This window comes from Nuphar pumila, chromosome 4 (genome assembly GCF_984573655.1).
Source record: "Nuphar pumila chromosome 4, dmNupPumi1.hap1.1, whole genome shotgun sequence".
NCBI classification, from domain to species: domain Eukaryota; kingdom Viridiplantae; phylum Streptophyta; class Magnoliopsida; order Nymphaeales; family Nymphaeaceae; genus Nuphar; species Nuphar pumila.
The window spans coordinates 7,078,090-7,100,634 of record NC_143252.1 but is presented as its reverse complement, the minus strand read 5'-3'; the positions used below and the strand labels follow the sequence as shown (position 1 = coordinate 7,100,634).

General features: G+C 36.7%; 1 protein-coding gene across 2 annotated transcripts; it reads right to left on the bottom strand.

The window, feature by feature from the left end:
* Positions 1-6,692: 6,692 nt before the first annotated feature.
* On the bottom strand, positions 6,693-12,838 carry LOC149839209 (peroxisomal adenine nucleotide carrier 1-like). Of its 2 annotated transcripts, XM_090004032.1 has the most exons (6): positions 12,588-12,838; positions 10,317-10,548; positions 9,983-10,129; positions 7,991-8,160; positions 7,669-7,905; positions 7,354-7,613 (listed from the first exon to the last, which is right to left on the bottom strand). In XM_090004032.1, exons 1-6 carry the CDS (start codon positions 12,731-12,733, stop codon positions 7,571-7,573), a joined length of 975 nt encoding a protein of 324 aa, XP_089860158.1. In that variant the 5' UTR covers positions 12,734-12,838; the 3' UTR covers positions 7,354-7,570. The 2 variants fall into 2 exon arrangements, with proteins under 2 accessions (XP_089860159.1, XP_089860158.1); XM_090004033.1 differs by having other exon boundaries at positions 6,693-7,905.
* Positions 12,839-22,545: the final 9,707 nt, after the last annotated feature.

Below are 22,545 nucleotides of genomic sequence, written 5' to 3'. Positions count from 1 at the left end.
ATTTCAATTCACATGTTCGGTTATCTGTGCAAATGGGATTCATTCTCTTATTTGCATAAGATTCCAAGTCACATATCTCTTATTTGCATGAGGTTCCAATCACATTTGAATGCAATCAAACATACTTAATATCCCTTTTTCAAAATCTTCTCGTTAATTCTCAGAATACCACTACTTTAAAAAACATGCAACATTCTGATTGAGGCTTTATTTTAAGGGATAATATTTGTTAACCTCCTCAGTAACGAATCCCTAGATGGAACTCATATAGTGTAGTTATTTTGAACCAAACGTAACCCTATAAATATGTTGGGTTTGATAAAAAAACAATAGGAATTGAATATGGGTCCTTGGATCATATTTTTTTCAATTTAAAGATGTGTTGTTTTTTATATTTGAAAATTTGGTACATTATAAATCGTTGATTTTTTCAATTCTCAAAAAATCTGATATGCATGCGTAAACATAATCTAATTGTTGGTTTCAAATAAATAGAATGTGTAGATCACTTTTACAGGGTCAAATGTGTAAAATAAATTCCAAAATTTTTGAAATTTTTACAAGAGTTTCTTTACCCATATAACAAATATTATCCCTTATTTCTAAAATAGAATTCTTGATCAGTCACCTTTTGCCTAGAATTATGTGAAGCACTCGAATGTCTGCTTCCTTGCATCACATGTAGGGGTGTCAACCGGCCTGGATTACCTGACCCGAACCAAATCCTATAAGGTACAGGTACGGTGATAAATAATAAAACCCGAGTTCAGATACGAATGTCCCGATTAATACATGGACCTGGGTATAGTTTGCAAAATTTTATACCAGACCCGGACCCGACCCAAGTTTCAATTAAGGCCCTCAAATTTTCAATGTAAAATGATAAAAATTATGGTTTTATCAGCTATGGTCCGGGTCTGGTTCATGTAGTTCTTATTGGGTCCGGGTATGGTTTTTCTTATAGTAGACCTGATTAGACCCGAGTCTGAACCTGATACCATACCCGAAAAATCAGGTCCAAGTCAGGTACCACCTGAGTCTGAACCAAACCCGACCAGTTGAGACCCCTAATCACACATGTTGTGACCCAGACAAGCCTGTACTGCAGCCTAACCAGTTTGTCTCGTGGCTTTGTATAGTCATTTTCCAAGTCCTACATAGTTTACAAATGGCACTTTTGGCCTTATAAATAATACATTTTAACAAACCAACGCCCTCCTTTATCTGGCAATCACAGTTAGTACACGTCACCTTGTGTTGAAACATTGCAAGTTCGAATCCCAATGATCTGGCATGGGAGGGCAGCTTTTTAAAAAATAATATATTTTAACAGTATGGAAAGAGGGGTGCCTTAATTCCCCAGCTTGATCATCACAAAATAAAAAGAAGAGTATAGATTGCTCGATGCAATTCTTTTAAGTTTTAATAAATAGGGCAGTTATTAACCGTTAACTAGTAAAAAATTAACATTATTAAAACTGTTTTAGTGTGGGTTTGAATGCCAAGGATCTTAAATCCGTGTATTAATCTAACGTGGAACTCACGCAAAGATTGAAGGTAAACAAACACCTGGTCTAAGATGCCCTAAAATGAAGATCTAAGATTCATATTTTAATGGAGATTCATGCAGGGGAGTGAGGGTGATACCAAAAATTAATATATCTCTAATTCTTAGATCTCAAATCCGAATTTGAGATTTGGATATACAAAGTTTCATAAACACCCTTGGTATTTAATATATGACCTTTGTAATAAGGTTATATGCAGCCACTCATCTTGGCATTTGTGGAGATGAGTGTGGTGTCCATCTCAATAAATGTTTCTTTTATGACGAGGAGCCCTCAATGAGAACCGAACTGCTTAACGAGCTCGCCCCTCAACAAGGTAAACCCTAGTTGGTTGTATCTTTTGTGGTGAGATGAATCATTTTGTTTATGAATGTCATTTTAAGCAAAGCCACGATAGGAGATAATTGGCCGCGCAAGGCCTTGAGGACGAGGCCTCCTACACTAGTGGCCCTCTCGACATGCTCAGACTGATTGATATCTCATTGGACTCATTGGGTGTGCGAGGTAACAAATCGTCCAACTATACACCGGACTCACCAGTCTATATCCCGGCTCCACCCTTCTATATGTCACTCACCTGCCTATACATCAGTTTTGCCCCTCTACACGTTGGATTCACCTACTTACACTCGAGCCTTGCCCCCCTTTAGTCCACGTAAACCAAGACGCACATGTAATACAAGAAATTATGTTAAATAGTGCTGGAACTATTCTTAGGAGAAGTATACGATGAAAGGGTTTTTGTTTTGGTTTTGGAATCTGTGAACTTTTGATATACAAATTTTCCTTTTGCAAGATCAACCAATACTGCTGGGTTTTTGTAACCCATAATGATGAATCACATAATGAGTGGACAGATCAGCATTGATTTGTCTTCTTAGCTTGGTCACAAATGTATGGTATCAAGTACAGAACCTGCATCTAAGGGGTCGAACCATCACCAACAAAGCGTGATTACTTATGAGAAATTCTTAAAATTAAATCCCCTGACCTTCACAGGAAAGGCTGATCTAGAGCTAGCTGAGATATGGATTAAGAAAACTGAACGCGCGTTCCAAGTGTTGAAGAGGAAAAGACCGAGATAGGAGTCGAACCTGGGATGAAGGGTCAGCACCACTCCGGCACCATCTCAAGAAATGTAGAGATGGATGGCCATCGGTACTGCATATAAAATGACCTCATAACCCTTTTTTTCTATAAAAGAAAACTTTTGTCTGCTTATGTTATTCATTGCTTATTTCGTGGGTTTGTTGCAGAATTGTCTAGTTTTGATCAGGCATACGTTAGCAGACTTCTGTACCATTTTAATTATTTTAGACCAAAATTATATGTGTTGGTAAACCTTTTAATTATTTGGACATTCGGCTTTCAAACCTTTTAATTATTTGAACGTTCGTACGTGAATTGTTAAATCAATTTTTGCTCGTTTAACCCATTCAAGAAATTAGGCAACCTAACCCAAAACAGAGCTTCTGCTTTTTGCTCATTGACAAAGCAAGTCAGATAATTGCAGGTTCGATATATTCCTTGGAATCCTCTTGCGAAAATGCAAACAAATAAATATAACACAAGCAAGTAAACCTCTCTCTCTCTCTCTCCATCTCTCTCTCTCTCTCTCTATATATATATATATATAATTCAAAATCTATTTTTTCATAAACAAACAATGCAGACCATCGAACCAAAGGAAGGTCCAAAATCTACAACCAACAACATGGCTTTCTTTATCTAATGATTGAGCATCAAATCAATCAGACCTCATATATTTGTTCTTTATAATTTATTTAGTAGGAAACATGCTATGAAGATGACTTCCAATGCATTTAAAACTTTACAATACAAAGTATTGTAGACCATTGGTTGTTAGTGCTTTAAAAAACGCATCTAAACATCACAAATTCATAATCTAAAACATGTCGCTCACTAAATGAATGATAAAAATATAATATATAAAGTCCAATAAATGAAAAGCTTGATCGTTAGAGAAGGAATGTCGATTCTAAATTTGGGACCTTTGGTTGGACGGTCTCCCTTCCCTATATATATATATATATGTGTGTGTGTGTGTGTACGCACATAATGTGAATAAAGAGAGAGAGAGAGAGAGAGGTTGGTAGGTGATCTAGATAATGTGAGTACTCGTTCTGCACCATGTTCAAAAACATCTCTCACACTTGATCCATCCCTGTGGAGGTGTTAACGCATAGTTTGTTTGTGAAGAGTCAAACTTTGGATCATGCTTTTTCAGAAATAAAATCATGGTTTTTTTATGTTTTTAAATTCTAAAAATTGTGAGCGATTATTTTTTAATTGAAAATCCTTATGTATTGCAATGATATAATTAAAAACTTGCTTTTTACTAAACAAATCATGTAGATCACATCCATAGGGTTTGATTGAGTGTGAAAAATGTTTTTGGCATTGATGCACAATGAGAGGATGTTTGATTGAGTGTAGTGCGGAATGAAACACCATTCCCTCCTATTACATTGAGAACAGGGGGCATGATTTAAAACAAAAAAATTGGACAAAGGGGGTTTAATCCCGACCCTCTCATTTTTTAATTAGGGATTCATATACTTGATTTGATTAGGGCATTTTTTTATTTGATTAGTGTTGTTTTTCTTTTATCTTCTTTGTTTAGGGTTTGAATTAGGGATTTTTATATTTAATTTTATTATTTACTTATAGTTTTTTTTATCAGAAAATGATTGTACTTTACAAAAAATATGACCTATTTCCAAAAATGCCTTTCAATGTTTTCTATTCTCCTAATATCCAAAATTGCAAATATCCAAAGCCGTTGGGATCTTCTTAACCCCTTTGCATGTGTGAAACTGGCAAGGTTAAAACGGTATATTGCTCCGCTCCTTGGGTGACATAAACAACCACTTAAATGCACTTTTGCATGTTTTTTCTTGCAGACATCATGAAGATCACATAAAATTATATGTGAACCTCCTTTTAATTTTGAACTTCAAACCATCACAAAAACTTCAAAGTTCACACATATTTTATGAAGATCGCAAGTAATTTTTATGCGAACTTCGCTCAAACTTTGGAACATTGCAAAACACTATGAAGTTTGCACATATTTTACGAAGAACACAAATAATTTATGTGCGAACTTCATGAGTATAAAAACAAAAACTTCACAATCCAAAAGTTTTAGGATTATTTGTGGTCTCCAACCAGTGGTCCCCATCCTACTTCCCAGTGGTGACTTTTTTTACAACATTTTTGGCAAATATTCCAATGGGACTTCATTCTCAAGTATTCCAGAATCTTCGACAACGTTTTTTCGGTAAGCGCACATTTAAATATTGAACCAATTTTTTTTTAAACACAATTTTTTTGAAATCCGATTTAACGATGACATGTTATGGATGTTTATATGTATATATTTATTTGTGTTTGATTGTTGTTAATCTTTTTTTTTGTGTTTTCTTGTGTTTATCATTTAAGGTTTACTATATTTATGGTTCTTTATATGCACACACACACAAACATATATATATATATATATATATGTATATGTGCGTGTTATTTTCTTACATGTTAGTTTCTAAAGATAAATGATATATGTTGTGTGGTTGTTATAAGCATGCAACAATGACCTCTGAAAAAGTTAAAATATACTGTTGTCGTAATAATCAACTAGGGTAACTATGATTATACACAACGACCTTAGACTATGATTATACTATTGTAGCAATAATACACTAAGATTATGTTACAGGTTTTAATTATTGTCAATTGAAGCAACTACCACTAGGTTCTATGAGAAATGAACATGCATGAGAAGGTGTTCAAGCTGTATAATTTCATGAGGTCCACAGACGAAGCAAATATTAACGTCATACAACTGGTATGTTTTTGTTGTATGTTATAATTGTTTTTGCTCTATGTTGTATAAGTTTGTTAACTCGCTTGTATGTTTTTCACATTTTCACAAGTTACACATTTTGCTTCACAATTTGGCATCAACTATTACACTGATTAGACAACTAAGGTCATGTATATTCGTCCTCATGTACATGAAGTATATATCCAAAAACTAGTCACTCAACTTCACATGGGTACATATTTATATGTTATATTTTCTTCACTTCTTTAAGATGAAATCTATACTTAATTGTTTGCTAATAACCTTTTTTTTCATAAAACTGTGATAGTCTCATCGGCTTATGATAAGATTCTATCGACACCTAAAGAAGAAAACTGAGGTATCACAACATAAAGAAGATGATACAAACAATTATGTACTGACTGGCGAGGATGGAGAAGCTGAAGTGTGGACACTTGCATCATCATTATTTTGAATTGACAATGAAGAACTGTAATTTATATGAATTCAATGTTGGAACAGTCTGTAAATCTATAAATGTTGATGTTTTGTAAATGTTGAATGTTTTATACATTCTAAAAATGAAGTCCACAACAAAGTATGTGTGAAAACAGGAAGCCTGCAACAAAGTATGTGTGAAAACAAATAATATGTAACAAAATATGTGCGAAAACAGGAAGTCCATAATAAAGTATGTGAGAAAACAGGAAGTCTGCAACAAAGTCTGCGATCTTGAAGTTTTTGCCATGTTATGAAGTTCAAAATTAAAAGGAAGTTTGCACAAAAATTACTTGTGATCTTCCTGAAATATGTGCAAACTTCAAAGTTTTTGCGATGTTTTAAAGTTCAAAACTAAAAGGAGGTTTGCATATAATTTTATCTGATCTTCGCAAGAAAAAAATGTGCGAAAGTGCATTTAAGTGGTTGTTTGCGTCACCCAAGGAGCGAAGCAATATACCGTGTGAACCTCGCCAATTTCATACATGCGAGGGTTAAAAAGGTCACAATAGCATATATTCGCAATTTTGGGCATCAAGAAAATAGGAAAAATTGAAGGGCATTTTTTGAAAACAAGTAATATTTTCTGCACAGCACCATCATTTTTTGTTCTTTGATTATATGGGTTTTTTTCTTGTAAGTTTAGGGTTTTTTATTTTCTTGCACTTTAAGGTTTTATGATTTATTTATGGTTTTTGCATTTATATATAAAAAAACATGAATTTTTATTTTTTCTCAAATTACCCAAAATCTAAACATTTTTCGTACTTGAATCCAGATTGAGATCCATATTTAGGGCTAAAATCCATAATTTTTTGATACTTTCATAATTAGATATGATAATGATTAAAGCATTTATATATCCAAAAAATATCAATTCTTATTTTTCTCAAATTACTCAATTTTTAAACATTTTTTAGTTTTTAGATATAATCCGAGATCCATATGTGAAGCTAAAATTCATAATAAACATGTTAAAACACTCATATGGTTGGGCATTTGAGTCGTCCGATCCACAATGAAGTTATCCGACCCATTATCCATATATGTCCAAGCTGTCTGCACAAGGAACACAGCTTCTTGTCCAGTAAAAAAAAATGTTGGACATAGTACAGATGTTATATGTTCTGTCTGTTATGTTATGCCATTCCGTCCAATCTTGGATGCAGAATCAAACACCTCCTGAGTGCCGCACATTATATATATAAGCTTTTCTTCTTCCCGTTCAAGGATTTATAAATAAAAAACACTGTTTGATACAGAAAATCAGTTCAAGTCACATATTTAAACCTACAAAAAACACCAGGACTTCATGGATTCTACTTCCTTGTGCTTTCAATCCATGACAACAAGCACAGTACTTTCACAAGAACAGGATCATAGAAGAGAGAGAGAGGGAGAAAGAGAGAGAGAGAGGAAACAGTTGGAACTAAAAGGGAAAATGTGGATGTTCCATTATTTATGACAGAAAAAACACTTCTATCACTGCATATTAAACTTTCTCATGAATCAAGAATCATGCTTACAATTGGAGGGGTTATTCATTCATGTTTGTTTCACTCCCACCGGTTGGTGATAAAGCCAGAAATACCCATTAATGCAAATGTACCACCAGTAAGGGATAATTCTTGTGCTTATGAGCTTTTCCTTTGATAAATCAAGCTGGGGGATAGCCCCCATGGGGTTTGAACCCAAGAACCCTAAAGATCGATCTATTAAATATTCTTCACTCTCTTCCTAACAATAAAAAGGTACCTGCGCAACGCAAGCATCAAAACCCATGTGGTCTTAGAAATCTTCTCTTTTATCATTAGCAGCAAGGCTGAACCTAGGACAGTCTTCAAGATCTGAGCTTGCAGCCCTTTGTAGAAACCTAGTGGTCCCTCCCCTTTCCAAATGGTATACAACACTTCTGTTATGGTTTTGGACTTTACCTTAGCACCTTTGTTTGTTTTTTCTTTTTTCTCAGAAGATTGGATCATAACCTTACACCTGCCGAGAAAAAACCCACATGGTTATCGGTGTAGCATTGTAACACTAAGTAGCACAGTGGAAGGAAAATATTGACTGCTAGTACCTTATTAATGGATATGTGAAGAATGTAGCGATACTCTTTGAAAGTGCACCAAGTACAAAAGCCAAAAATGCAGACAAAGCTCGAGGAGAGGGAGCTTCTGTCATCAGGTTGGTCTTATTAATTCTTTGCCGCATCAACATTCTTTGCTTAAATTGATCAAATACTGTGTACTGCATTCAAAGATCAGTAGCACAAGTTTATACAACAGAATGAAAAACTGTTACTTTTTATCAATCAGTTAGTAACAGAGCTGTGGACTCAGTTAACCTAGCAAAAGTAAATAAATAGAACATTCGTCTTTTGTTCTTAAGATAGATGGGTCCATTTTGACCTAGTAGAAGATTCTTTTATATGTTAACTTTCAAGTTTATAGTACATAGTACATGATGCACAAGGAGCATGACTGTATGGGTCCTACTGCTACCAACTCCCTGCTTATTGGATTCCCCATACGTGTGTAGCTATCCTGTTCATACAAATGCCCCGCTTGATAAAAGAACTTAATTGCAGTTTCTGGGCAGAGAACTTGGATATCTAAACCTATCACCCAAGCTTTTGTCATACAAAATGTTCTTTGAAGGAGGCAGAGCAAGTCAATAATATATGTCAATATCTGTGAAAGTACATATCAATAATCTTCAAAGACATGCATCGTAAGTACAGCTGCAATTAGGATTTCAATGGCACATCAGCTCTCATATGTACAGTTATTGTAAATAATTTCTGGTAGACAGCAGAAAATCATGCCTAAACATAACAATCAGAAGCAAACTGCACGGAATAAATAGCAGGAAAAGCACTGCTTAATAACAGAACATGATCAGCAAAGAAAACCTATATTTAATCAAATGGATATTTATGTCAGTATTTATGTGTGACTCTCGATAGATTCACGCCTTAAATAGAGGAGGGTTACTTGTAAAAAGGAGGGTTACTTGTAAAAATGTATGCCACCTTGCAAGAAGAGCCAAAAGAAAAATGTAAGACTGCTTGAGGCTAATCGTTGCCATTATTTTTTTCCATTAATTATTCGTAAAAAGAATATAGAAACAGTATAGAAAAACAGATGAGATGACAAGGAATCCATCTTAATGATCCATAAGTGAATCCATCCTAATGATCCATAAGTGAAAGTCATAAGAGTAATCAAATCAATGAAGAACAGTCACTCCCACTCATGATGATTCTTTTGCCATTTAACCTTTCTGGATCTTATTGTAACCCATGCAAGAGGGTCCATTGATCTCCAATTCAAATTTCTTGTTACTTCTTTATCTACATAAGCTACCATGATAAAACACAAACAGCTTACCCATTTTTTCTTTATTCCAATCACACCACATCACAAGCTTATCAGGGCTAAGCTATCACAACGAATAATTTTCTATATGATCTCAGGGTTGAAAACAACTCATCAGTCTATGTCCAATCCAAGTAGATACATGCTTTCAACAGATCACTGATCTAACCATGTGGCACCATGTCCAATGCCTTCACCAATGTCAGATGAAGGTACCAGACCTCATCAGAATAGGCTCAGGCCAAATCATGGGCAATAGTGATTCAGGACCGACACTACCTGATAGCATCCACTTAAGATACCATACAACTAAGGATTATGCTTTAGATTTAGGAGCTTTCGATGCGCATACAGGCTTTCATGGAAACTAAAAATCAACAGCCTGCAAGGTACCGATACTTTATAATTAAAATAAGAAGACAATTTTCTCATCAAAACAATTAGATTCAAAGTCGTTTCTTACTAAACAAACATCTACAAGATCTGATTTACTACATAACACCTGCAACCATAACTTTCTACTAGAGAGTACAGTACCAGGGTACCACACTTATGCAAGCACGAATATATACAAGCTAGGAACCTCCACCCCTCTAATCTACATGAACTCACAGACATTGCATACCCAGCCGATTCCAGGACAAAACTAATAATAATAAATACAGGCTTACCATTAAAAGATAATTAACTACCTGAATAGCAGGATTTGAAGTAAGTAGAAGTGATATGCCAAGGCCATCAAATGCCTCACTCCAGGATCCATGCGAAAGAGTTTCCCAAAGTCCCTTTGATTCCCCAAATGCACTAGTTTGCATCCGAGAAGATGCCATATCTAATGGCTAATATTTGGGGGACAAAAAGAAAATGCCAAGTCAAGAATCTGCCAAATAGAGACCATTGTGACAAACAAGATGCTCCTTCTATGAAACAAATTCAAGTATAACCAGAAAGAAAAGAAGCAAAATAACTGATGACTAGAAGTTTTTGTCCTTACAAGTAATGACTAAAATTTTTGGCATACAATACCTGTGTAATTATCGAAGTGCATGCACCTGCAGCGGCAGCAACAATCAGGTTTGTTTTTGTGCCAATTGATTTTGTCTGGCTCTTGCTCAAATATAGCCTCTTAAAATAGCTGTAACTATAAAAATAAATAAATTGTGCTATAAATGATTGCAAGTTCTTTGTACTAAGCCCCTGGTACAATGAGAGAATCTGGCGATTTGAAACAGCTTCCCACAGGACATCTGAAAGATTCCTGCACTTATTTAGTGCCAAAAGGGAGAAAAGAGTCAACAAAAAAATTGTACATATATTATCTAAATAAACTAAAGGTAACAACATAAGGCAGAAAACATAACAACAGGATATTCTTAAGCGGTCAAATCAGTTAAGATAAAAGCACAGCACACATTCTTAAATGAAAACAATATTGCTCCAACTTTCTTGTATGTCAGTCATACACTAGACTCAAGAATTTGGAACATGATAATACCAAGGTTTTGCTCAATTACCAATGCAGTGAAGTAATGAAAATTACATGACCCATGTGCTGCATATAATAACAGATGTGAAACCATCATGTCTTCATAACAGAGACAACTGGCGTGTTTCACACGTGTACGTACATCCCTATGGAGAACTGACAGTTGCATGGAAATATAGATTGAAGAAACTAGGAGACATAGAAGAATGAATATTTGGAAGTGGAAATGAGAAGTAACGTGAATGAATATAGGTATCCAGACTAACTCAAAACTTTATCCTTGGAAGGAAATAAAGGGACAAATAAAAGCCATAGAGCAAAACCATGTAGATAAGGACATGCTTGAAACTCATACCAGGGGATTCTGCTGATTAAAGTAGCCATTTTAAAGCATCTCGGACCTTAATTGAAGAGGCAGGCAACCATGGAATAATAGAGCGTCTCTAAATCCATCCATCAAGAGTGAGAATATGCCTAGTTGAAACAAGTGCAGTTTGTGGGAATATGAAGATTAAGCAAGAAATATTGTCGAACATCTCCAAGAATGATACTTTGTGAGCGTGCAGGTGTGTGTGTGTGTGTGTGTGTGTGTGTGTGTGTGTGTGTGTGTGTGTGCAGCAAAATCAACGTGTACCTCAAGTTTGCATCTTAAGTCATGGTAATTCTTCTGCTTGTAAAGTAAAGAGGAACAAACCTCCAACCAGTAATGGGACCCCTTTCCTACACGCCACCTCTGAATTACAAGACATGGTTCTAAACATGTTTTCCACAGCAAGAACGGACTCAAGAAGTGGTTTTTTCAAATTTTTAGAGTATTAGGGAAGCAGGAAGCAGGTAGTAAATGGAAAGGCAAATCATTTGAGAAGCAATACATGAAATCGTTTGAATGATCCCTGAGGAAATTGAGATTCCTGTTCATGCGAATAGAGATTCTCATGTAAGAGAATCAGCATTCTTATGGACCTATGCCAAGGAATCAAGATTTCTAAAAGAATCGGGATCCCCGGTCATAAGAATTGGGATTTCCATGTCATGGGAATTTTGATTTCTGAATGCTTCCACTTCCAGCTTCTTAGGAATTGCAATTCCTACTTGCATTAAGCGCTTCCGGCAACTATGGTTCTAAGTATGTATGGATCTGATATTTTCCAGAGAAATCACTTGTTGGTACAATTCCCTCACTTCTTTGCAGACACTAGAGTATGTTTTTGCTGTATCTAAAAGGTTTATTTCAATTTTCAACCTGCTTGTGTGCAACATGGTTTGATCCACCCAAAATAAGGCCATTAAGATGAAGATCTTGCAATCTTCAACTTAAATGAAAGAAATATATGTCCTTTAGATGATAAAAAAAGGGAAGACTACTAATGCCTGCTACGTTGAAGACAACCAATAAAACACTAATTCCAGTGTTAACGAATCAAATCCTCAAACTGTTTCCTAAATAACTTCAGTTTTCATTATCCATACCAGATGAACTAATCACCAACATCTCCTTCTACAACAAATCAAAGATTACACTACCATCATGCGATATCTTCACACCCATAATCTCCTTTTCCTAAACAAATAAAAAAGAACAAAAACATAAAAGGAAATCCACAATTCTGGTTATGAGCAATCATGATCTCATCAAGCAAAAAAGAAAAAAGAAATTGCAAGTTTGATGCAATTGAAGACATAAAACCATAATTAAAACGAATACAAGTACAAGTGGTCACTGATCAACCAACCCAAAAATCCCATTCTACTTCTCAACTCAAAAAACCACGCAAGATTCACAATCAAAACTTAGAGAGAGAGAGAGAGACTTGTATCTCTGGGTGCCGGCGGCCGCTCGGACCTCGGCCTGGTACTTGGTCTTGCAGGTGTCCAGAGGGTAGAGGATGGTCGTGCTCACTATGGACCCCACCGCACCAGACGTCGCCTCCACGAGAGATTCGAAATCGATCTCCATGAGAAACGAAAAGAAAAAAAACTGTAAAGAAAAGCTAAAAGAATATCCAATTCTCACCAAAAGAATAGGATCAACTCTCTGAAAAGATAATCCCACGAAGGAAAAACAAAACCATCAAAGCCAAAGAAAAGAAGGAAGAAGGGGAAATGGAGAGAGTTGCCCTCCTTCCTTTCACAGAGAGAGAGAGAGAGAGTCCTCTGTAAACTTGGAGCTCTGGCAGACGCAACGGAGCTTCCGTGTGTTTAACTACGAAAGACTAAATGCCCTTCCCTTCCCTGTTATTTACGGTCCTGCTATTCATTTCACCTAGTCCACACCTCACAGCAGACACCATTTTACTGGACCGGTCAACCCCACACCACACTTTACTGGACCGGTCAACCAGGTGGTTGAAGTGTCACTTCCTTGGCCACAAAAGGGTTTGGCGTAGTGGGATGGGGGCCTAGGCCGCTAGTCTGGGGGCCTTGGTTCAAATCTCATGGGTTGTCACCCCTTGCACAAGCGAAAGCATGGCTATTCCCTAAGGGCAAGGAAAGGAGTTTTACATTATCAGGACTAGGGGTGGCAAAACCTGACACGACCCGCCAACCCGACCCGCCAACCCACCTCTTAGGCGGGTTCGGGTTTTGAAAAAAATGAACCCGCTTAATAAACGGGTCGACCCGCCTAACCCGTTTATTAAACGGGTCGGGTTCATGTTAGGGGTATGCCAACCCGCCAACCCGCCTGACCCGTTTAATAAACGGGTTACGCGGGTGGGTCAACCCGCCAACCCGTCTGCCAACCCGCCAACCCGACCCGCCAACCCACCAACCAGACCCGTGAACCTGAGATCCCGTTTACCCGACCCAACCCATTTATTAAATAGGTTGGCGGGTCATGTCGGGTTACCCGTTTATTAAACGGGCCGGGTTCGTGTTTGCCACAGCCGACCCGTTTAATAAATGGGTCGGGTTTGGGTTGAGGTATGCTGACCCGCCAACCTGTCGGGTCGACCCACCAACCCGACACGATTGCCACCCCTAATCAGGACAGTGACCGGTAAATACTGCAGGCAGAGCCAGCGCCACTAGGTTTGTTCTTGGGCAGTTTCTCCTTGTAAACATTATAAAAGTTTGACTCCCTTGATTAGACCTAGTTAATTGAGCCCTTTTAATTTTTTGATTAGGACAAGAGGAAAACCCTATCACCGATCACCCTAGTATGTCTTCAGTTAAGGCCAGTAAACGAGCTGAGTTTGAAGTGTGCCTATTTTTGTGGCAAGTCAAGTCGAGTTCTACATCATAATGAGCTTGACTTAAACAGGCCGAGTTCAAGCTGACTTGTTTATAGAAAAAAAATCATTGTTTTAAGTTGAAAGAAATAGAATTACAACAAAGTGCATTGTTTAGGAGGTAAAAGTAATAAAATTTTACCACTAGACCTATTTTTTTGTAAACCAAATAGTTAAATCATGTTTTCTGCATGTACTATATAATATAAATAAAATATTTCTCAACTATATTTTTTATTTTTTGAAAGGAATATATTTCTTATTACTTAACAAGCTCATGCCAGTTAAGAAATTATTTATGTTCATCTTGCCAAGCCTATTTTACGAGTTTGAATGAGCTCTTCACAAGCCAAACATGAGCCGGGCCATGAGCAGCTAGGTTTGTTTCCTAACTGTGCCTCCAGTTGGTAAAGCCCTTGGGCTCGGTGCGATGCAACCTTGATGGCATTTTATGCTTCTGCATGTTTAAATGGTTAGGCTCCACGGTACTTTCTACATGAGAGTTTTCGTTTCACTTTTCCTGAAAGTGGGTTTCTTTACGTTGAAAATACAAAAAGAAAAAGGAAGCATAATCAAGTCAAGATGATAGGGATCAACCCTTACGACATAGCTATTAGCGATTTTTTGAAACTACCGCAATATTGTCAAAATATTTAAAAAGCCACTATGACCCTGAAAATCAGGATATCTTCAAAATATTTTAAAAGCCAATATAGTCCAAAAATTTGAAATATTTTCATACCATGATATTTTGAACAATATTAATACCATGAAAATGATTGTATATACTTTTAATTTGTTAAGGGTAATCCCAAGGAGTTTTACACTGTCATGACAGTGATCGTAAGTATGGCAAGCAAAGCCATACTGGAGAAGGTTTCTTCGTGTAAATATAAAAAGAAAAGTTACCTTTCTTATAAACAAATTTTCAAATTTACTATACATTTTTCTTTTCAGAGATAATTGTAATGAATGGAAATCGATTGAAAATAGAGTGCAACTATTAATATAATATTTTTGTTTATATAGTATGAAAGTACGAGTCTTGTGGCATATTCTTAATTGCTAGATATTTAATATTTTTTATTATTCTTGTGAGTTATGTATGCAATATTACCTATGTTTTTATATTAGTTGATGCTTAATGATGTCTTATGCAGCTAGACATAAATACTTTATATGCGATTTTATGGTTAGACATAAATGCTTAGTATGTAATTTTATGATTGTATTTTGTATAATTCATCAATGTTTCATGTGCTATAATTTTTTTATAACATTTGCCAAATTTTTTTAATTTTCTTAATTTATTTAGATTTCTTTTTTAATTATTAAAAAATTACAATACATTTAGGATGATACAATACGATGCAATGTTACTTTGGGCCCGATTGATATGGGTAACGATACGATACTTACAACCTTGGTTTATAGGGTTACATGGATTACACCTATTTGCACAAATATCTCCAGGATTCCCCATATATATAGATTGTTTCCCTTCCTCCGTTTATTGAATGACTTGTGCACCATTCATCAAGAGACAATTGGCAATACATTTTCCCAATGTCCAGCTAAATCTTTTTCGTGCATGATGGACATAATCTCATGTGCATGATGCTGTCAAGAACGATGGGATGATCGGGTGCAATGAGATTGCAATCTTTTAGTGTGCTGCTGGACCTGATCACCGACCATCTTTGGAGTACAGCCTGTCATCTGTGGGGCCCAACAGCAGATGGTAGGTGATCAGGTGCAGCAGCACAGTTAAAGTCGTGCAATCACATTGCACCTTATCTCAATTTGTCAAGAACACCTCTGATTACAATGAATCCTAGTGTACCTGTACTATGGCCGTTAATGTTTTCATTGAGTTAAAGTGGTAGGGGCATGTTTGGGAAGTGAAAATCTGAATCACATGAGAAAATTGTGCCTAGGGTTATAACTGGATCGGGTATACCCAACCCGAACAGATCGGATTCGACATTACCCGCTCTTGATAAACCCATGGATTGGAGTTAGGTCTGAAATCTAAACCTGTTTCAAAATGGGTCGGTTTTTTGGTAAGAAAAGTATGGACCTGAACCCATTTGTAACTAACCCAAATGGCTCCGTGTAATTTATACTTGAACTGGCCCAAACCCGAACCTCGTTTGTAATCAAACCTCTTTCATACCCAGTCCTTTTTTATACCTGGCCCAGGATTGACCCAGACATGAATCTGATTTTTACCCAAACTTGTTTTGCACTTAACCTGATCCTAAACCTATCCATCACCCGAATCGGTCTCAAACCCAAACTGTTTCATACCTGATTTGTCATCTATCCTTGCATATAAACAACATTAGCACTAATTCAATAAATTACATTTATGCTTTCCTAACCCAAGAACTTATTGATTTTGATTCATTTTGAATATCATATCACTGATGTTATCATATAAAATAGATTGGTTTTCAAGTAATGTTCTTTTATTTATAAATTTTAGCATACAACAACAACAACAACTACGCCTTCATCCCAAAACAATTGGGGTCAGCGATATGAACCAAAAAAGAAATTCATTTTGGGTCTTCCACATGAATCCTTTTCCTCCAATCATTTCTATCCAACGCCATGTCCTCGGTGAGGTTCAAAGCATTCATATCCTTTCCTATCATCTCCATCCAAGTCTTCCTAGGCCTACCCCGACCTCTTTTAACTAATATATTTTCCCATTTCTCCAACCTTCTAACTGGAGCATCATTAGGCCTTCGCCGAATATGTCCAAACCACCGTAAACGATTCTCTCGCATCTTATTTTCAATGGGTGCAACACCTACCTTCTTACGTATCTCTTCGTTCTGAATCTTATCTTTTATTGTATTTCCACACATCCATCTAAGCATCCGCATCTCAGCTACACTCATTTGTTGAATATGATGTCTCTTGGCAGCCCAACATTCCGTACCATATAGTAAAGCGGGTCTAATAGTCGTCCTATAAAACTTTCCCTTCAACCGCAATGGCATTCTACGATCGCACAGCACTCCAGTAGCACTTTTCCATTTCATCCACCCAACCTTTATCCTATGATTTACATCTCCATCAATTTCTCCATACTTTTGAATGATGGATCCCAAATATTTGAAATAATCATTCACCGGTATATCTTGCTCACCAAGCTTCACTACACTCCCATCACTACTTCGTTGCTTACTAAACCGACATTCCATATATTCAGTCTTACTCTTATTCAACTTAAAACCTCTAGCTTCCAATGTCTGTCTCCATAATTCTAACTTAGCATTAACCCCAGCTCTAGACTCATCAATCAAAACAATATCATCAGCAAACAACATACACCACGGTACATTTTCTTGAATAGATCTCGTAAGCTCATCCATCACTATCGCAAATAGGAAAGGGCTTAAAGCAGATCCTTGATGTAACCCAACCGTTATCGGAAAATTGGTTGACACCCCTCCACAAGTGCGGACATTGGTTACTACTCCTTCATACATATCTTTAATTATACTAATGTACTTGAGAGAAACACCTTTCTTCATCATTGTCCACCAGAGAACGTCCCTAGGTACTCTATCGTATGCCTTCTCTAAATCAATAAAAACCATATGCAAATCTTTGTTCCTCTCTCTATATCTTTCAATAAGTTGTCTAAGAAGATGTATAGCTTCCATAGTTGATCTTCCAGGCATAAAACCAAATTGATTCTCCGATATCATGACAACCTTCCTCAACCTAGACTCAATCACCCTCTCCCAAAGTTTCATAGTATGACTCATGAGTTTTATACCACGATAGTTTGTGCAATCTTGTATATCACCCTTATTCTTATATAAAGGCACCAAAGTACTCTTCCTCCACTCATTAGGCATCTTATTTGTTCGCCAAATCAAGTTAAAAAGATTTGTCAACCATTCTAAACCTTTCTCTCCCAAGCATTTCCAAGCCTCGATAGGTATACCATCTGGGCCAACTGCCCTTCTTGATTTCATTTTCTTCAAAGCCTCTGCAATTTCTTTCTTTTGAATCTTGCGCATGAAGTCACGATTTATCTCATAAAAAGGAATGGAGAAGTCTCCAAGATCTTGAGCATGACTATCATTAAATAGCTTATCAAAATAATCTTTCCATCTCTCCTTAATCTCCTCATCTTTGACTAAAACCCTTTGCGTTTCATCTTTGATACATCTAACCATACCCAAATCCTTTGATTTCCTATCTCTCATCTTTGCAAGCCTATAAATATCCTTCTCGCCTTCTTTGGTATCCAACTTGTCATAAACCTCCTTATATACCTTAGCCCTCGCGTTTCGAACAACTTTTTTAGCTTCCTTCTTTGCTATCATATACTTCTCCAAATTCTCATTATCACGACTCTTACTTAGATTTCTATAACACTCTCTTTTAACCTTAATAGCTAATTTGACATCCTCATTCCACCATGATGTATCCTTACCTAGTGGTGCACCGCCTTTAGACTCACCCAATACCTCCTTAGCTACCTTTCTCATACCACCCGCTATCTTATTCCACATTGATTCTGAATCCTCCTCGAGACACCAATCAACTTCCTTAACTACCTGCTCTACAAACATTCCTTGTTTAGCTCCTTTCAGTGCCCACCACTTAATTCTAGGATCTATCCTATGTCTATCCCTTTTGCGGCATTGTTTAATTCTAAGATCTAAAATTAAGACTCTATGTTGTGTAGCTACACTTTCTCCTGGTATAACCTTACAATCGATGCAACAACCCCTATCTCTCTTTCTAAGTAGGAAAAAATCTATCTGACTCGTATTAACCCCACTTTTAAATGTTACTAGGTGAGACTCCCTCTTCCTAAACCAGGTGTTTGCTAAGATCATATCATAGGACAAACAAAAATCTAAAATCCTTTCTCCACTTTCATTTCTTTCTCCTATACCATAGCCTCCATGGATATTCTCAAATCCATCCCTACTAATGCCTACATGTCCATTAAGGTCACCGCCGATGAAAAGCTTTTCTCCATAAGATGTCTCTTGTACTACTCTATCTAAATCTTCCCAAAATTGATGCTTAATGGAATCATCTAAACCTACTTGAGGTGCATAAACACTAATAATATTAATAATATCCGTACCTAATACTAATTTAATAAGTAAAATTCTATCACCCTTCCTACGGACCTCAACTACATTATCTATAAACTGACGACTCATAACAATCCCTACTCCATTCCTATTCCTATTTATTCCTGTATACCAAATCTTATATCCCCAAGGTTCTATCACTTTAGCTTTCTCACCTACCCATTTGGTCTCTTGAAGACATAAAATATCAATCTTTCTCCTACACATAACATCTACTAACTCTACCAACTTACCAGTTAAAGACCCTATGTTCCAAGTGGCTAACCTAATTTTATGGTCTTGGACTAACTTCTTTACCCCCACCCGTCCAACAAAGTGAGGGAACCCTTGCCTATTTGACACCACACCCGGGCGCCGGTGTGACGCGTCGCTTCTGGGCGACGACCTAGCAACCCTTGCACATTTATCACTGCCTCCGAGCCTAGAGAGTACAGCGCGTCGCTCAGTAGGGAACGCCCCAACGAAATTCTCATATTGGTTCATTTTCATAGGATATGACAAAGTTTTTATGCTGGCTGTCACAAGCCTACCGCAACCCTCCTCCTTTATCCGGGCTTGGGACCGGCAGTGTATAACTACACAGGCGGAGTTATTTATAAATTTTAGCATACTTTAGAAAAATGATTCTCATAAGCTTTTCAAATTTATCATTAGTCTACAACTTAGTCATAACCGGACGTGAACCCAAGCTCAAATCGTATTGACTCTGGAAGTGTTTATATCAGATTCAAGTTAGACCCAATAAAAAAAAAGGCCTGTTTAAAACCCAACCTATCATACCTGACTTTATACACAAACCCATTGACCCATCCAGGTCCACAATTTCAGTCATACCCAAATACAAATCAACTTGGGTCAGGTTGATGTTTAATTTTTAGATTCAAAAACTGGCCTGAACAACCAGACCCAAACAGACTGAATTACACATTTACTACTTTTTTTTCCATTGTGAATAGAAAATCCAGTTATTTTTGTTAAAATTCCTTTTAGCTAAAAAAGAATTCAAAGAAGCCTCAACACCATTTTCAAATAGAAAGATCACATAAACTCTTTGTTGATCAAATAAAAAGATCATGAACCGGTTCGAATTGCACACGAGTTATAACCAAGCTTGACCTTTTTTCCTTTTTCAGAGTTCAACTAAAGCATATCATATTCAAAGTAAACACTAAATGAAATTATGTCCAAACACAGGTGACATCCCTAGTCGCAAGGTTGAAGCTGGGTGCCCTCCTCTGTGGGCAAGGGGACTCCAAGGGTTTTACTAACCGGAGGCCAGCCAATGTGCAGTCGTAATTTGGCTGGGTGGTTTGGCTCCACCTGACCACCCTCCATCTCTGGGATACAGCCTGTCAGCTGTGGGGCCCAACAGAAGATGGAGGGTTGATCGAGTACAGCAGCACACTAAAGTGTGCAATGTGATTGCATCTGATCTGCCATCAACACATGGTACAGAATGCATACAAATAGATTCCAAAAGATTTTGAAGTTAAGGAAAAAACTCGCAACTAAAATGAGTTAAGGGTCGATAGACCGACCTTTATCCTTTTTCATGGTTCTGAAAATATTAAAGATATTTATAGTTAGATTCAAGGTTGTTAAATTGGATGAGGCGAAGCGAGGCGTAGAGCATGTTATGAAGCGAGGCGTAAGCCTCGAGGCGTTGAAGCGTAAGCTTCATGATCAAAATAATAAAATATATAATATTAATAAAATAGCACTGGTAAATGGTTTTTTAATATAAATATACATATATGAGTTTGTTATATACATATATGAGTTTGTTTGATGGTTGATTTAGTAAATATAAGGTTTTTGAAGGACTTGAAAAATAAATAGCTTCCAATTTTTTTAAATTATAACCTTGAATTTGTTTCCATCAAAAACGGCCTAAACAAAAAAAAAATCTTAGTGATGCATATAAATATTTTTTTCTTGGACATATTAAATGCATACATGCAATAGAACTATCATGAAACTATAGTTTTTCAGCAATGCACTTTTGCGCACGATCTCTTTCTTATATACAGGTATATGTAAATTTAAGTTAGTTATACTAATGAAAGATTTTTAGTGGTTTACCACCACGCAATTAATCGGGAGCTATTAATGCTATTGAAACTGGCATCAAACATTTACCTGAAATCATAGTGAGGGCAATCCAAACAGTGTTATATTTGAAATTATTTTAGATAATTATGTATTCAAAGCAATTCCAGAACGCTTCAGGTACTGACGGTGCACCTCAGTACCTTGAGTGTGCGCCTCGCCTGTGAGGCGTACGCTTCAAGTACTGAGGCGTACGCCTCTCACAACGCTGGTTAGATTAGTGCCTCTTCTTGCAAATTTAGGGCTTCACATGCAGTGACTATGCTGGAATTGTATCATCTCCTTCTAAACCTGTTGGTACATTAGACGAGATCCCACTTGTATTTCTCCTTAGGAAGCGATATGCCTCAGGCTCAAGGCTTCAACTGCTACATTTCATCATTTCTCACTGAAACCTTTAATTTCCAACTAAACATTTCACATGCACGCAAACAAGCGTGCGTGACCATGCACACACACACATGCACATGCACAAACACCCCTCCCCTTTCCTCTTTGAAATGATAATATCATGGCAGCATTTAGAAGATTTGATCAATCCACTGAAAAGTTCCGTAAGCCACCATACATCTCAATACTGAAAAGTGAAGAATTCAACAATATGCAGTCACTTCTACAGTTTAACTGAGACTAGGATGTAGAAGCGAGAAACGGTACGGGAAGGGAAAGCGGGATGCATTTTAAAATGTATAGGAAGCGGAAAGCGAGGAATAAAAAAAGAAATATAAGAATTGAATGAGAATCAATATGAAACACATAAAAATTAAAATAAAAGTGATAAATATTAAATTTCATGTTTTTTTAGTATAAGAATTAAAATTTTAACAAAATCTAAAAATAATGACTAACAATTTAGAGAAAGCACATGAAAGTCAGTGAGAGAAAAAACACAAAAAACAAGAAAAGTTGAGTACGAGAACATATAAGAAGAATAGATAAAGGGTGTAGAAAGCATAGGAGAAGTGTGGGGGAATTGAGGTTCTCATCAAGTTTCAAAAAAGAGAAGTATCAAGCTTCTGAAGCGAGCTTCCCGCCTATCTAAGCAGCCTTCGGTAACTGGGTTAACCTAGATGGTATTCAATGTCATCCAAATGGAATGACACGATGAAAATATTCCATGCTCATGAACTAGCAAAACCATACAAATCAAGCATGTCCATCTGAAATCCACCAAGCCAAGCAAGAATGAGAATTTTTTCATTGAAATAGGAGTAACATGTTATGAGAATAGAATACCTGTTGCTCGCGAGCATGTGAAGGATGGATGCCACCACCTTGTTCATCCAGAACAC

Excerpts from the sequence above, each read along its gene's own strand:
- LOC149839209 (XM_090004032.1), bottom strand. The coding sequence starts at position 12,733 with ATGGAGATCGATTTCGAATCTCTCGTGGAGGCGACGTCTGGTGCGGTG. Across the intron at positions 10,130-10,316 it reads GCACTTCGATAATTACACAG|CCATTAGATATGGCATCTTC; the intron begins GTATTGTATGCC and ends CCCAAATATTAG. Across the intron at positions 7,614-7,668 it reads TTGATGCTTGCGTTGCGCAG|GGTTCTTGGGTTCAAACCCC; the intron begins GTACCTTTTTAT and ends ATCGATCTTTAG.